This window comes from Adiantum capillus-veneris, chromosome 2 (genome assembly GCF_014529385.1).
Source record: "Adiantum capillus-veneris isolate H3 chromosome 2, ASM1452938v2, whole genome shotgun sequence".
Classification (NCBI taxonomy): domain Eukaryota; kingdom Viridiplantae; phylum Streptophyta; class Polypodiopsida; order Polypodiales; family Pteridaceae; genus Adiantum; species Adiantum capillus-veneris.
Window position 1 is genome coordinate 63,194,350 of NC_140932.1, and position 15,614 is coordinate 63,209,963.

A 15,614-nucleotide genomic window follows, 5' to 3' on the forward strand; every position below is an offset into this window, starting at 1 on the left:
AGAAAAACGGCAGCTTGTCGTGATGGAAACAATCTCTGAGGGCAATTCTTCGCGATAGAACTCGCGTACATGGTCTTGGCGGCATTTGGTGCACTTGGGGCAGCCATGGGAGTCGGCGGTGGTATCATCTCAGCGGCTGAAATCTGCAGCAGCATGTGAATTCCTCCAGCGCTTTGTTTTCTTTCTCCTTCCGCCAACCCCTGAACTCGGGCGCTAGTAGATGCTTTTATAAATGTAGGTACTTGGCAGGAATAGAGAGAGAGAACTTGCCAGGAATAGAGAGGGAGAGGGTGCCTAGAGAGAGAATGGCCCTTGGCTTGCTGACCAAGCCAGAAAGGAGGGAGAGAGAGATCGCCTATTGCCAAATAATGCAAGGAAGAGGGGGTGCCAGCTTTTTGGGCTCTATATCTGCAATTGGCTACCGATTTATCAAGTGGGCGGCTGTGCAATTTAAAAAATGGTATGAAGTTTCCCAAAACTCAGTAAAACCGTGCTTGTCTCATCTCTTGTGCTCAACTCTAACTCAGTTCGGTATTCTTCCCAACCATGGAATATTCCCTTTCCGATGCTCCCGTCAGCCACCATGTGACGCACCAAGAATACCCATCACTTAGTCCTTTCTCACTGAACCTCTTTCGCGTTGCTCTATGTTACCCATCCCATGACGCATAAGAGATGTCCGTTCCGTATGGTCGAATACTGCTCAATGCTCTCTGTCACCATCCAATGTGACATCAGAAGTACCCGTTCATGGTGGTCCTACAGATATTCCCGTTCACAATGCTCCTGTCACTTGGATGTCTCAAGCGTGAAAACCCTCTCACTTATAAATTCAATAATTCATTTAGATTTATATTTCGTTCAGAAAAAGCTAATTTAGATAAAGCGAGAAAACCCTCACTTATAAATTCAATAATTCATTTAGAATTATATTTCGTTCAGATAAAAGCTAATTTAGATAAAGCAAGAAAACCCTCTCATTTATACCGTGTCATTATTTTTAATGGGCAATACTTTTGTTTTTTCATTTCGGTTCAAGTAAGAAAAGGAACTAATTTGTTCTGTTTTTTGATGTTTTGGAAATCGCATCCTTGTTTTTTTGCTGCATGGGAATGCTGATAGAAATGAATTCACTCAGATTTGGCACAGAACCGGTATTTTGAGGATGATTCTTTCGTTGGCTATCTAAAGTACCTGGAGTATTGGCAACGACCTGAATACGCCAAGTTCATAGTGTAAGTTTTAAACCAATCGCATTTGTAATTGTCTTTGTGTTGTCTTCAACTTAATGTTTGGTGCATTAGATCTTTATGCTTTTGTGCTCAAGCACTTATCGAATCTTCATGATGTCTTTCTAGTTATCCTCATGCATTGTTCTTTCTAGAGCTGCTTCAAAATCCTCACTTTCGGAGTGCGATGGCACATCCTGCCAACAAGGTAAGAGAACCTCGTTAAATCAAATGTCTTGATATTATTTTATTTATATAATATATTTAAAAATGTGTGTGGAGCAGTGATGATGGTGATAACATTTTCTAGCAAGTCTTCATGTCGCGTCTTGATGCCCAAAAGTTTTTTCTAGAGTTTCACTATCTTGTTATTGTTTGGAGTTAATTTGTCGAGATTTTGGCAGGGTGGTGAGATTGAGAGTTGAGGTGGTGAAAGTTGCGCATCTTATGTGAAAGCCCACTTATTGGACATAGACGTATCAATTTCTAAATTTACTTGTCTTTTATTTTTTAAGTTGGGTGGGGCTAACTCACTATATATATATCTAAGTGCCCTATGAATGTCATTTTTGTATCCATCAAGTTAGAGTTATTGGTGCAATCTTACGCTGTGCTGGCCATCTCAAGCATCAGGGAGTGGGAGAGACCATATAAGACAGACTAGGCTTACAGAACTTTCCACCCTACAACATCTCATCAGGGTGCTACAACACATCAGGGAGTCATACTAGCTAGATTAGAGGAGATCATAGCATGTCAACAACGGAGAGCCCTTGGTTATGGACCACCACATCGACACAGGCAGCTGATCCTGGGCATAAGAGCTAGAGACATGAGATACATCTCCAAGAGAGATGGCAATGGTAAACTGCTCCTCCTGACTGCCGTCATGGTCGCTTTCCAAATGGCATAGTTGTCACCATTCAATTGCTGATCTGAGGGAAAGGTAGGAAGGGTAGGCTTCTTGATTGGTTGATTACCTACGCCGGAGTAGAATTGGGACCAATCTCCCTACTTGTTACTCCATCGTGAACCTTCTTATCGAGTCAGAATCGTCACCCCTTGACATCATCGATGCATACGTGGGCATGGAAAAAAGCTAGGACGGGATGGGATGAAGGACCTTCAAATGAATCCACAATAGCTCGGAAGTAGACTTCATAGCAAGGTTGCATCTGAACATACGTACTGATCGGTACAATTCTGTATTGTACGGTACATTTGTACAGTACGGTAGATCGGTACGGCATGGAATTGTACATACCGATTTGTACAGTACCATTAATTTTGGGCGTGTTTTGTTTTGTGGTGGTTTGCTGGGTGGGTACCTCAGTCAAGCCAAGCACAGCCACAATACAATCCTCACTTGCTATCACTTGTCCCTAGGAGACACCGAGACTGAATGGACAAATGCAGAGACATGCCCAAACTCTAACAAGTGTTCTCCACACGTGCTGTGACGTACCTTAATATTTAATCAATACAAAGGTATGTACCTTACATATTGTATCCGTACCGTACCTTACGTACCTGTCCACCTTGCTCAAGTGGGTGAAAACAGCAAAAACCAGCAATATGCCTCCTTTCGTCGCACCATTAAACTCACATAGATCACCAATCCGACTCAAGGTACGCCTTGGCTGTGATACCATGTCAAGGTGTAGGGGAAAAGGTGAATCGGACGAAGATCAAGTTTGATACAGTGAGCAAACCTCCTCTCGGGACCGGGCAGCCTTTGGATCTCGAATCTACTGCGATGTAACGTCCACCATGTGTTGGTCGTCCACCTAATGGACCTTGGGTGCAACACCCGTAGGCTTTGGGGTGGCAGAGAGTGGAGCGATAACAGAGATCGCAAGTGAAAACGTAAGTAGAGAGCGATTGCAAGTGCTAACAGTAGAGAGAGGAGAGAAAAAATGCTACAAAGCAAAACGATGGCTATAATACGCAAATGATAACATGCTTGAAAGTACAAAGGGGTGGGGTCCCATTATAGGGGGTTCCCAGTTTGCCCTACCTACTTTCCTACAAAATCCCACGACCCAATAACGGGGGGCGCCTTGAGATAACACCACCTCATCTCAACAAAGAGAATAAACTAGCCTAGGGGGACCAAATCTGGTCCTGGATGTGCATAAAGGGAAAATTGTAGATGAATAGAGACTCCAATGGCAAGAAACCCTAGGAATGGGGTTCCCACTTCATGCTAGTCTATCGGGTGGGCACAACACGTGTCTGTTGTCACCGTCGAGAAGGTATGTCTACCTCAGGCACGAGCAGGCACAACCACAAAACAACCCTCACTCCCTAATCTGCTAGTGGAAGATACGAGAGCCACCACGGTGTCACAAAAGTGATGACATGGCAACTCCAGTGAAGGGGGCGCGCAAGTGATGATGTGGCAGGTTGTATGGCTATCTGCATTGCAAATACTTAGGCTGACGTGGCAGCTTGCTCATACAATTGATGCTAAGTTTGGTTGCAGATTTAGACTATCAAAAGCAAACAGCTTTTCGTTATTACAAGCGAGGGCCTCGGGCTTATAAAAGAATGCCTAGGAAGAGTTATTACAACACACTCAGTTGAGATGGGCTCTCTCCGGTAGTTGTACCTTCTGAAGATCAATATAAAGAAATATCGAAATGGTCTGCGAGTGAAACTCTGGCACTCTGTGTCTACTGTGTAGATTTTCTCTCTCTCAATTTCAAGTTGTGTTGAAATGCTTAAGTTTGTTCCAGTTTTGTTCTTTTTAGTTTGCATGTGGTGCCAATACGTTATAGTGGTATCATAGCATCAGGCATTTGCTGTTCTGACAAGCAAACTAGTCCTACATGAACCTACAATGGGAAGCTATGGAGTTGTCAGATGAACCTACAAGCAAACTAGTCCTACATGAACCTACAATGGGAAGCTATGGAGTTGTCAGATGAAGAAATGACAACAAAAAAAGTAGATGAAGAAACATGAGTTCATTTATGCTTTAAGAACATGCTTTTTGACCCTTTTCTATGTTTCAGAGACCTCTAAAAATCTCCTCAACGGATGAGAATTTGGATGTACATTAGAAGTCAAAGTTGATCCTCTCGACAAGCCCTACACGTTGTTGCGAACCAATTTTGATTTCGACAATTCCAAAAAATTAGGGTTTTCAACATCAAATTAGGGTGTTCACAACATGTGTCAAATTTTTGCTTTGGATGCTCTTTTGCATACAACAGACAGTGGGATAGATTTACAAGCATTTGAGAGCATGGGACATGAAGATTCACTCTTATGCAATGAGAATAGTCACTTGTTTGAGATTTTGTTTGAGATTTGAATACCATTCGAGAATAATATTTGGGAGTCGTTTGAACCATAGTTACCGGGGAATGCGTTCCCTAGGTCCTAGAATGCTGGAACGCCGTTCCCTTCCCCCCTGCAAGGCCGGAACATCCCATAACGTTTTGCTGTTCCGGGTGACCACTTGATACTGGAACGACCGGCCGAAACGGCTCGGAACGGCCTCGGAAGGGCCAACTCTCAAAATGGGGAGAAATGGTCAGTTTTTTGCAAATTTGTAGTGAACATCAGGTGTTTTTTAAAGTGTGCAAGGACTCAAAATGCACCCCCTCACACCCATTCCCTTCTCAAGCAAATCCACATGCCCTCAAGGTCTAAGGCTTAAGCCTTAATCTCTCTCTCTCTCTCTCTCTCTCTCTCTCTCAAGCTCTCTCCCTCTCGCTCCCTCTCGAGTCTCTCCCTCTCTCTCTCGCATCATCCATGGCCTAGGGGTCTTCAAATCGAGTTTTTTGTGAGTTTGAGTCAAAGGACTCTAATACTACTTGTATTCAAATTTCAAACATGTAGAGCTAAAAATTGCATTATTTGGGTGTTTTTTATGCCTCCCGTTCCACGCCGTTCTTGTTCCGGATCCTTGGCCGTTCCCTCGTTCCACGGGGGTCCACGTCGCTGTTCCTGTTCCGCGTTCCGGGTAACTATGGTTTGAACTAGAATAAATCTTGTTTGATCTTGTTTTGATGCCGATTGAAAGTTGTCTGATATTGGTCAGTGGTTAGAATACTGGTTTCAATGCTGCTTGATGAACCTCTAAGCGGCATAGACTACGGTTTGGGGATCATTTAGTTATAAATGGAAGTCTCTCAACGGCATAGGTTGAGGCCTAGGGATTGTTTAGTTGTACTTGGAACTTGTGAACAATACAAACTATGGTTTGGGGAGCGTGTGGTTGTAAATGGAACCCTCTGAATGATGTAGATTACGGTTTGGGGAGCGTTTGGTTATAATGGAACCCTTTGAAAGATGAAGGTTGCGGTTTGGGGAGTGTTTGGTTGTATTTGGATGTCTTATGTTTGGCGACTGCATATGTCCATGTATGTCAATTGTGTAGCATATCTGGTGCATCAATAGTTTTAATTTGGATTAGATAGATTGGGTATGTGGTCTTAGTGCAGCGAGACGCCCTTGAGAGATCAACGTGATTTGGGTGTGATGACTAGTATACTGTATTGCTATCCCCGAATATCAAGAGTTCTGATGAGAATGAGATGATTGGGTAGAAATCTTATTGTGGAACTGTATGGTGTAATGCGTACTAGAGAATGCACTGTCTGGTGATGATAGTCATTGGCATGTATGCATGAAAGATTCTCGGCACCAAGTTTGACATCAGATTTTAGATTATGTAAGCAGAGAGATTATAAAAGCAAGGGCCTAGGGCTTATAGAAGAATGCCTAGGGAGAGTTATTACAACACACTCAATTAAGGTGGGATCTTTCTAGTAGCTGTACCTTTTGAAGATCAATATAAAGAAATACCAAAAGGGACGCTAGGGTTTCGGGCCATTGCATCTAGGAGTGAAACTCCACCATTTCATGTCTACTGTGTGGATTCTCTCTCTCTCTCTGAGTTTCAAGTTGTGTTGAAGTGCTAAAAGTCTGTTCTAATTCTATTCTTTTGAATTGGCACGTGATGCCGTCCGTTACAGTGGTATCAGAGTGTTAGCAGTTGTTTGTTGTTTAGACAAGCAAACCGGTCCTACATGAACCTACAATTGGAGGCTATGGAGTTGGAAGGAAAAGAAACGACAATAGAGGAGAAGAGGAAACAAGAGTTCGTTTTTGCCCTAAAAAGCTCTAAAATTATGATTTTTCTCACTTGCAGAGACCTCTTAAAACCTCTTCAATGGATGAGGATTTGGATGCGGTAGAAGTCAAAGTTGATCCTCTCCATGAGCCCTACGCATTGACGTGACCGGATTTTGATTCCAACAATTTCAAAAAGTTAGGGTATTTAGTAGCAAATTAGGGTTTTTGCAACATGTGTCAAATTTATGTTTTGGATGCTCTTTTGCAAACAACAGCTAGGAGGATGGATTTACAGGCATTTGGGAGCATGGGAGATGAAGATCCACTCTTATGGAACGAGAAGAATCACTTGTTTGATGTGAGTGCGCGCGTGTGCAGAAGAGAGAGAGAGAGAGAGAGAGAGAGAGAGAGAGAGAGAGAGAGAGAGAGAGAGAGAGAGAGAGAGAGAGAGAGAGAGAGAGAGAGAGACGCCGGTGTGTGGAAGAGGGGGCGATCAGCCCCCCAACATATATTTTTCCTTGCTCCCAACATATATTTTTTCCTTGTTGTTGCGTGGGGTTTTCTCTGCATTGCCCTACCTCCCCTTGGGCACCTATATATGGGGCCAGGGGGGTACCCACTTCCACGGATGACAGATCTCATCTAGCACATTGTATCAGGTTCTCTTGTTCTGGTGGGGCACCCGAACAAAAGACAAGCGGTCGCCCTAGAAGTGGGCGGCTGGACAATGTAGTGGGTGGCCGGGCCCAGAGACATACTAGCCGTACATGTATGCCCTAGACCCGAGTGAAGCAATAGAATAATGTAAATCTAACACCCTCTACAGCAGTCTGGGGTGTCCCAACCGCCTAGAAATCTCCATGGTAAATGTCGTCACGAGCAGTGTAGCAAAGTGTTGTACTTCGCCGATACAGGGTGAAGATACTGCGTGCCGAACTGAGTGTGAAAACTACTTGTTGTAAACGAAGTGCCAATAGACCTGCAAATGTCCTGCCCAATAGGATCTGTGATGTCTGTAGTCAAACCGTCAGAAAATGAGGAAGCCCAAGAACCATCATGAGAATGATCGGAAGCCTGTCAATGCATGAACCTATAACCCAGTGTGGCCAGGTGGCTAAGCTGTGAAAAACTTCAGGAAGGCCAGATGTAGCAATCTGCACCGTAAATGTCCTCCGAAACAAGGAAAGCCAGACTAAAGAGTCTGCATTGTAGAAGCTACCGTAAGCTGCAGCAGTGACCGGGAGATCACACGGACCACCACCGGATGGTGTCGTGTTAGTGGGTAGGGTAATCCAAGGTGAGGGGAAAGCCAGACTCAACAGTCTGCTTGTGAAGAGCCTCTGAGAATAGGTGGTCAGACCAAGCTGTCTGCACCGTAATCATCCTCCATGAAGAAGACAAGCCAGATTGAGCAGTCTGCGTTGTGAATATCTCTGAGAAGAGGAAAGGCTAGACCAATTTGTCTGTGCTGTCTTGCCTTTATCTCCTGCCTCCAATCCTCCGGTGTCAACCAAAACAGAATCTGTCCAACAACGCCACCAAACCGCGATTCAGTGTGGCTCTCAATGTGAATGAGCTGGGAGTGGCCTGCTGCCCAGGTCGGGGGATAAGTCTGTTGTAAGGTTACCAAGGGTGAGTGTAAGCAACTCTGAAGGAGTGTAGAAGAGCAACTGCACTACCATCCAAGCCAAGCTCCGGGTGACTCCAAATTTAGTCGCGGAATGCCTGATCTCCAGCATCTCGCGTGTAAACTCTCCAAGAGAGTCCAAAGCATTGAAGTCCCACTCCAGTTTGTAGATCCAAGCAATGAACCTGTCCAAGAAGAGATCCCAGATCCTCTCCCCGAGTCCATCTAGATGCTCCTGTGTAAGCAAGTGATCTGATGTGTTGAGGTCAAGTGGTAAGTGTCTGTCCACCCAAGATGGTGGTGTCCTCTCTGGGAATGTCGGAATCCCATCTGCCATGAGCAAGACCATATCTCGTGTGAACTCCTCTGATGAGTGCATAGGTGTGTCCATAGAAAACCACAAGTCACCACCCCCTCTTGAGTGTGCAACTGCCGAATGATGGTTGGAATGAATGGATCTCCCAAAGATCGTACGCCTTTAGATGATCAAGCCGATGTTGAAGGTACCGTGTAGTGCAGCAGTTACTGAGAGACTGCAAGGACCACCATCGAATGGTGTCCTGGTAGGAGGTAACTTCATCTTCTGTGAAAAACTCAAACCATGTGGTTGCTGTCCACCCAAACACACAACTGCGAGGTGATGAAAACGCTGTTGCCCAGCGATTTTCATCGTGCTCGTACGCTCCCGGCATGGTCCGGAGCGGTGCAAAGGGTCTGGGGAGGGTGGGGAATCAATGTCATAACCCCAGGTGGGCTGAAAACAGAGAAAACAGCAGGCGTTTATGGCTGAAAACTGTAGCAGATGAAGAGGAATTGCGCCGGCAAGGCACCGAATGCCAAGCCTGGTAGGAAGGCAAGATCTGTAGATGGCCAAGGCTAGCGCTGCCCCCCTCTGCTGAAAACACTGCCCTGCTGTCCTGAAAACGCAGGTGGAGTAGAGGATTTTCTGGCGACGAAATGTTTCAGAAGTGTAGTGCGGGCAGCTAGGAAGTGATCGCCAGGTGTAGGAGCAAAAACCGCAGATGGAGAAGGTCCTTGGCGATGAAAACTCACCAAGTTCCATCGCTTGCCTGGCTTTTGCAAAACGTTGGCAGATTGTAGAAAATACTGCTGACCTGATCCCTTGGGAGGAGAACCTCATGCTGATGGTGAAGCGTTGGTCCCATGGAGATGATGCGCTTATCCCAAAGGCACTTTTTTCCCACTGGGTTTTTTCCCTTTGGTCATCCAGGTATTAGACCCTAATTTAAAACCTCATCATTCTACTTCCCTTGTACATACTTTTCATAAATAAACAATAGCCTTATCATTATGCTATTACAACGGACAAATGCAACATCATCTCTCACATCAGACATATTCGAACCAATGAAGATGTTGCAGTAGATTGAACCTCATCAAAAAATTCAACGACCAATGAAGATAATCAGCCCATCAACCACCAATCAAATACCTTTCACAGCCTCCACAGACACTTTTCAACAGTGCCTGAGGACGGGCACTATAATAGGAAGGGGGGAATGTTAACTGAGTCAACGTCAGTTAACAGAAGCTGCTAAAGACCGAAGACGTACGGATGCACATCGAGGATGAATACGAAGAAGCAGTAAAGATTGGAGTTACACATTTTTCACGTTTTTCCAAAATGGTCACGTATTGTAAATTCCCGATTTATTTCAAGCCATTGTAATATTTTAATGTGTTACGGGTAGGGCAATGCAGAGAAAACCCCACAACCCAGCAAGGAAAAAATATATGTAGGGCGCTCGGACAAAAGACATGCGGCCGGCCCAGAAGTGGGCGGCTGGACAATGCAGTGGGTGGCCAGCAGCCTGGAGACATACTAGCCGTACATGTATGCCCTAGACCTGAGTGAAGCAGCAGAGTGGTGTAAATCTAACATTTGAGATTTGAATACTGTTTGAGAATAGTGTTTTGGAATTGTTCGATCTAGATTAAATCTTGTTTAAACTTGTTTGATCTTGTTTTGGTACCGGTTGGAAATTGTTTGATATTGGTTGGAGTGCCAGTTCCAATGTTGTTTGATACACCTTTAAGCCGTATAGACTACGGTCTGGAGATCGTTTAATTGTAAATGGAAGCATCTCAACGGTGCATACTGCGGTCTGGGGATTGTTTAGTTGTACTTGAAAACCTATGAATGATACCGATGAGGGTTTGGGCAGAGTTTGGTTGTAAACGGAACCCTCTGAACAATGCAAACGATGATTTGAGGAGCATTTGGTTATAAATGGAACCCTCTGAACAATGCAATTTGCGGTCTGGGGAGCGTTTGGTTGTATCTCGATGTCTTTATGTTTGGTGACTGCATACGTGCTTGTGTGTCAGTTGCATAGCATTTTCTGAAGCATAGAATCTCGTGCATCAATAGTTCCAATTTGGATGAGATAGAATGGGTATAGTCTTAGTAAATTGAGACACCCCTTAGAGATTAGCGTGATCTGGGTGTGATGGCTAATATTGCTACACCTGAATATCAAGAGTTTTGATGAGGATGAGAAGATTGGGCAGAAATCTAATTGTGGAACTTAATGGTGTAATGGATGCTAATGAATGCGTTGTCTGGTGATGATGGTCATTGGCACGTTTGCAGGAAGGTAGTGTTTGCTATTGAATTTTGTAAGTGTAATCGCGGGCGATTGCTTTTTCTTTAAAAGGAGGGTATGTCACAAAAGTATGATTGGCAACTCCACTAAAGAGGGACAAGTGATGATGTGGCGGGCCATATGGCCATTCGTAAAACACCTTGCGAATTACGCAGAGGCTGACGTGGCAGCTTGCTTTTGGCGCCAATGCTGGTGTTGCCGGATGCCCACTGAAGTGTAACAACAATTGCAAAACACATGTACAAACCATTTATGCAAAGAGGGTCTTAATTGACAAAAAAGGTAATCCAATGGACTTGGGCATGCTTGTTTCGCGAACAGGCTCACAAAGTTGCTGGTACTAAATCCCCTAAGCTTGACATTGTTGCCTCTAGCAATTGGTTTAGCATGTCCACATGGCACACAGAGCCAGTGTGCGTGTGACAAGCTCTTAAGGATGTGGGTTTTGATAACTTTTTATGGGGATAGGTCATTATCTATAGACTTTTGGAGCTATAGTTTCCTCTTTTTTCTTGTTTGTATGCCATTTATGGCATCTCTCTCTCTCTCTCTCTCTCTCTCTCTCTCTCTCTCTCTCTCTCTCTCTCTCTCTCTAGCATTGTTAGACTTTAGAGATCGAGAAAGCTTTAGCCATCCCTTGATAGCTTTAAGCTCCATCATTTGAGTTTGTTTTTTTGTTCAGCTTGTAATTATCATTTTTATGTTTACGGCCTAGATGCCTCGAGGATGTCGATATTTTCATCATGGATTTGTCTCATAGGCAGACTTCAGCCTCTACTAGCCTCTATTGTTGCTTTGTGGATTTCCACAAAGCCTTCAATCCAGTGCCCAAGGCTAGATTGATGCACAGACTGTAGGAGATGGGGGTATCCACAGAGTTGGTTTGGAGGACCATGGCTCTTTACAGGTCAGTGGTGGGGCATGTACGCACTCTAGAGGGGATTTCTGATTTGGTTCACTCCACTATTGGGGTGCAACAGGGCTGCCCGCTATCTCCTGCACTATTCGATATGTATGTGGATGAGGTTTCCGACTACATTGAGGAGCACAGTTGGCAGGGACATGGATCCCACTATTGTTATATGGTGTTGATTTTTGACTCCCCGAAGGGAATACAGCGTCACTTAGATGCGTTGTACACATTTGCTCATGATAGTGGATTGTCTGTTAACCTAGGGAAAACCAAGGTTATGGTGTTAAAACACCACACCAAAGTGGACCAGGAGGTCAACACCCACATTTTACGTATGGTTGATGCATACACCTGTCTTTGGTAGTCTTCAGTGGACCGGTGTTTTCTTTGAGGAGAGCAGCAGAGACTAGACCGACGAGAGCTTATTTCAGCCTTGGGAGGATTGGAGAGTATGTGTTTGCAGGTTCAGTTTCAGGAACCTTGAACAAAGCTCAGGCTTTTTGACACTGTAGTGGCTTCAGCTTTACTTTACGGAGTTGAGATTTGGGGACCCTCAGTGAACCATCATGGCAGATATGGTAGCACTAATGGATGGAGAGGCCTTTAGTCTCTATGATCTCTCGGATGATTCGGGCTAAGGCCTCAGTGCCACATGAGATTATTCGAGCCGAGCTAGCTGCTCCCCCTCTCTTGGTCGAGTCACTTACTAGATCAGTATCCTTCATGCACAATTTATGGGACCTCCCTAGAGACATATATGCTCGGCTAGCCCTCGAGTCATCTTGACAGCTAGCGCTACAGGGGGATGCAACATGCTGGTATAGGCAGATGACATCATGGTTTCAGTCACATGGTTTCGCCATGAATAGACTGCCTCCGTTCCAGTACTCCTTGGATGCACCATCCCTATCTGTCACACGGACAGAGATCACTAGACACAACGTCAGGATCTGATTCAGCTAGATACCAGGAGCAGATGGATACAGCCCACACAGGAGTTGGGCACGAAGATGGCTTTCTATAGAGAGCATCTTCTCCAACCAAGAGAAGATGGATATGTGATCAGACCGGCCTATATGGACACTCATTTATCCCATGGGATATGATGTGCTATTGGTCAGATGCGCACATCATCGCATCCGTTAGAGATTGAGACTGGCAGATTTAGGAGAGTACCAGCAGAGGCCAGGATTTGCCAGTTGTGTCACATAGAGCCAGAGACAAAGTTACATCACATTTATCGTTGTCCGGTATACTATGAGATACGAGGCCGCTTTCATTGTCTATTCAGAGAGGGCTTTGGACTGTTGGCTAGAGTCGTGAGATATCAAGATCAGAGATGCCTCTAGTTGTTTTTGCTAGAGGTGTGCAGACACAAGAAGAGTCTCTTGAGGAGATCAGGCAGTGGGAGACATTCACAGAGGGAGATCACTGCCTTCTTTAGAGCAGGGACTCGGCAGTCAGATGAGCAAGCTTCACAGCAGACTTCAAAGCCCATTTTATATTAGTTGACACAGCCATTGAGCTTGGGAGAGCTAGATGCCCATGTCTGGGCGACCACGACATTGACGGAGGCTCCATCAAAGAATCAGGCCTATTCTAGCACGAAATGGGAGACGTCCAGTACGACTTTTTACAGTGGCGGACATTGACGATGCTCTTCAGCGACCGATGCAATACTTTATCGGACAGCGCCCGATGCCGGGCATCCTCGGGCATTGATAATGATGATGATGATGATTTTAGTTTCTCAGTTTATTTCATTTTATTTTGTACGTAGACACTCTATTAGGTCCATCAAGATTGTATCAGTTTGGTCTCATAGGTCATTTTGACCTTTTGAGGATGTTCATATAGCATTTCATTTCATCTCTCTCTCTCTCTCTCTCTCTCACTCAGAGTGATGATGTGGCATGCTGGCACCGGACCAGAAGAGTAGAACTGGGCGAAGACTTGACCAGTTTGCTCAGGAATGCGGTAATATTTGCGCCGTGAAATGCGGCGAGATTCTTGCTGACGCAGAAGTCTGTACCGCATGGATGCTGCACTTGGGATGCTGGAGAGCTTTTGGGCGCTACTTGTGGAAAGTGTCGACTTTTGGTGCTATTGAGCATCAGCTTTTGATAGTAGTTGACTTTGGTGCTTTTTAGCACTTGTCAAAATAACTGAGAGTTTTAGAGTCGCTTTTGGGGGTTGCTTTTGGACCCGTGCCTATAAAAGAGAGGCCAGGGGTTCCATTAGAGGAGATCTGTCAAGTGGACTGCAACTTTGTGGATGACTCAGAGGGAGAGCGTGGCTCTCCGAGTTGTAAACTTCGACTTTGGTCTCATGGAATAAAAAAATACTGCTAGGGTGCGTAGTTGAGGGGCCAATGCTTGTGGGAGTGAAACTCCACTGTGTCCCTCTTGCCTGCTGTGCTCTCTCTCTTTGCAACTTCAAGTTTTAGCTGTTTTGGTTCAGTTCGGTGTATTGTTTACCCCTTTGTCAAGGTGACTTGCTGGTCTCTCTCTCTCTCTCTCTCTCTCTCTCTCTCTCGCATTGCTGAGGATGGAATTATTGTATGGCTGAGATACATTGAGAAAAACCTTAGCACAGGCTTCGATGTGTCAGGACAGCTTCGAACCTCCTCCCGTCAGTTGCAGAGTGAGCACTTTGGAACTTCTGGGTTGTCCAAGAAAGGATGTGTCAAGTGGAGCTTGCCTTCGTTTGGTTGGGGAGTGCTTGCCAAATAGCCTTAGAAGCTGTTTTGAGTGGTGTTTTCCTGTGTTTTGTTGGGAACTATGAATTTAGGCATAGCAATAGAGGTAGTGGTATGTCGTATGTAGTTGGTGTCTTCATTTAAAAGATTATGGAGCCAATAATTTTCAAATCCTATGGTTGTCAACCAGGAGTTTCTAATGTGTGCTCTCTTATCACGTGTCCTTTATTCAGTAATTCATAACTGCTGTACAGGAAGGCATAATTTGCATGCCATTGTGGAATCGAGGTTTTTGATCCATTGTTTGCAACTCTAATAGGAATTGGCACACCGGCAGCAGTTTTATTACTGGAAACATCATAGAAGTAACCGGTTGAAGAACATACTACCTCGGCCAATGCCAGTCGAGGAGGCTCCACCGCCCCCTCAACCACCACAAGTGTCTGCTCAAGCTCCAACGCTGTCTCTCACCTCAGTACCTGCCAAAAGTGAAAGTAGTGCTAGACCCCCTGGCGGTGAAAGAAGGAAAAGGAAATTCCAGACCTCCTGATCAAAGAGGCGGGTTGTGAACCTTTTCTCTGCTTTTGAGGGAAGTGTTGTGAAAGAAGTTTCCATGGGAAATAATTTTGGATGGGTGCATCAGAAAATAGCTAATCTTGTCAAGATTTCTCAGAAGGTCATTGTTGTCTTGTCATTGTATACAAAGCTCAAGTTTGGAGTTCATCCTGCTAAAATTTGTGTATTTTATTCCATGTTTATTGCGCTTCTTCCACCCTAATATCTTACCACGGGTGATTACTCATTCTTTTTAACCACAGTGCCAGATCTTTTGTTGTGAGACGACAGTTTGATTTTTTCTCATAGGTGCGTGCATTGATGACACTCGTTTGTCTGAAAGACTCGTGCTCTTGATTCAGAGATTAAAAGCAAAGTGGCTTGCTCAGTGGCAATCTTGTTGAAAACTTTTTAGGATATTAGAGCCTAGTAGTGGCTGAAAGAAAGTAGAAGCACTGTGGCAAAAAACGTTCTCTTGCTTATTACTTCAAAGAAAGGAATTTCATAAATTGATAAAACAATATCAATCTTCAAGCACGCGGGCATAGAGGAGGCAGCAAGGATGCTGAACGCTGAATGCGGAATGCTTCCATGTGCAGACATGCAGTGGCTAATGAGCTCCCAAGTTAAATAATAAGGGCTGCCATCTCCTCTCCTTGCTCCGCCAGGACATAACAAGAGGAGTAGCCTCTTTGCAACACAGGCCCTGCCACGGTCGCCTCTTGCAGGCATTTGCCAATGTCAGTACGATACCTGCCTCCGAATATAATCCTTTCTTTAGAGGATTTTGTGTATATTGATTAACGTGCTCCCTAAATAGGCATTCTTCTCAGATAAGATGATAACCTACTATCGCATTGTCAGGATGTGCATGATT

At 44.8% G+C, this 15,614-nt stretch overlaps 1 protein-coding gene across 2 annotated transcripts in view; it reads left to right on the forward strand.

Moving 5' to 3' along the window:
• MED31 (SOH1 family protein) overlaps positions 1 to 14,940 on the forward strand; it is a 57,732-nt gene extending 42,792 nt beyond the window's left edge. For both annotated transcript variants that reach the window (XM_086485862.1, XM_086485857.1), the window contains 3 exons: positions 1,139 to 1,235; positions 1,359 to 1,437; positions 14,502 to 14,940. In XM_086485862.1, coding sequence (XP_086341988.1) covers positions 1,139 to 1,235; positions 1,359 to 1,437; positions 14,502 to 14,732 — 407 coding nt within the window. In that variant the 3' untranslated portion in view covers positions 14,733 to 14,940. The remainder of the gene's footprint in view (positions 1 to 1,138; positions 1,236 to 1,358; positions 1,438 to 14,501) is intronic.
• Positions 14,941 to 15,614: the final 674 nt, after the last annotated feature.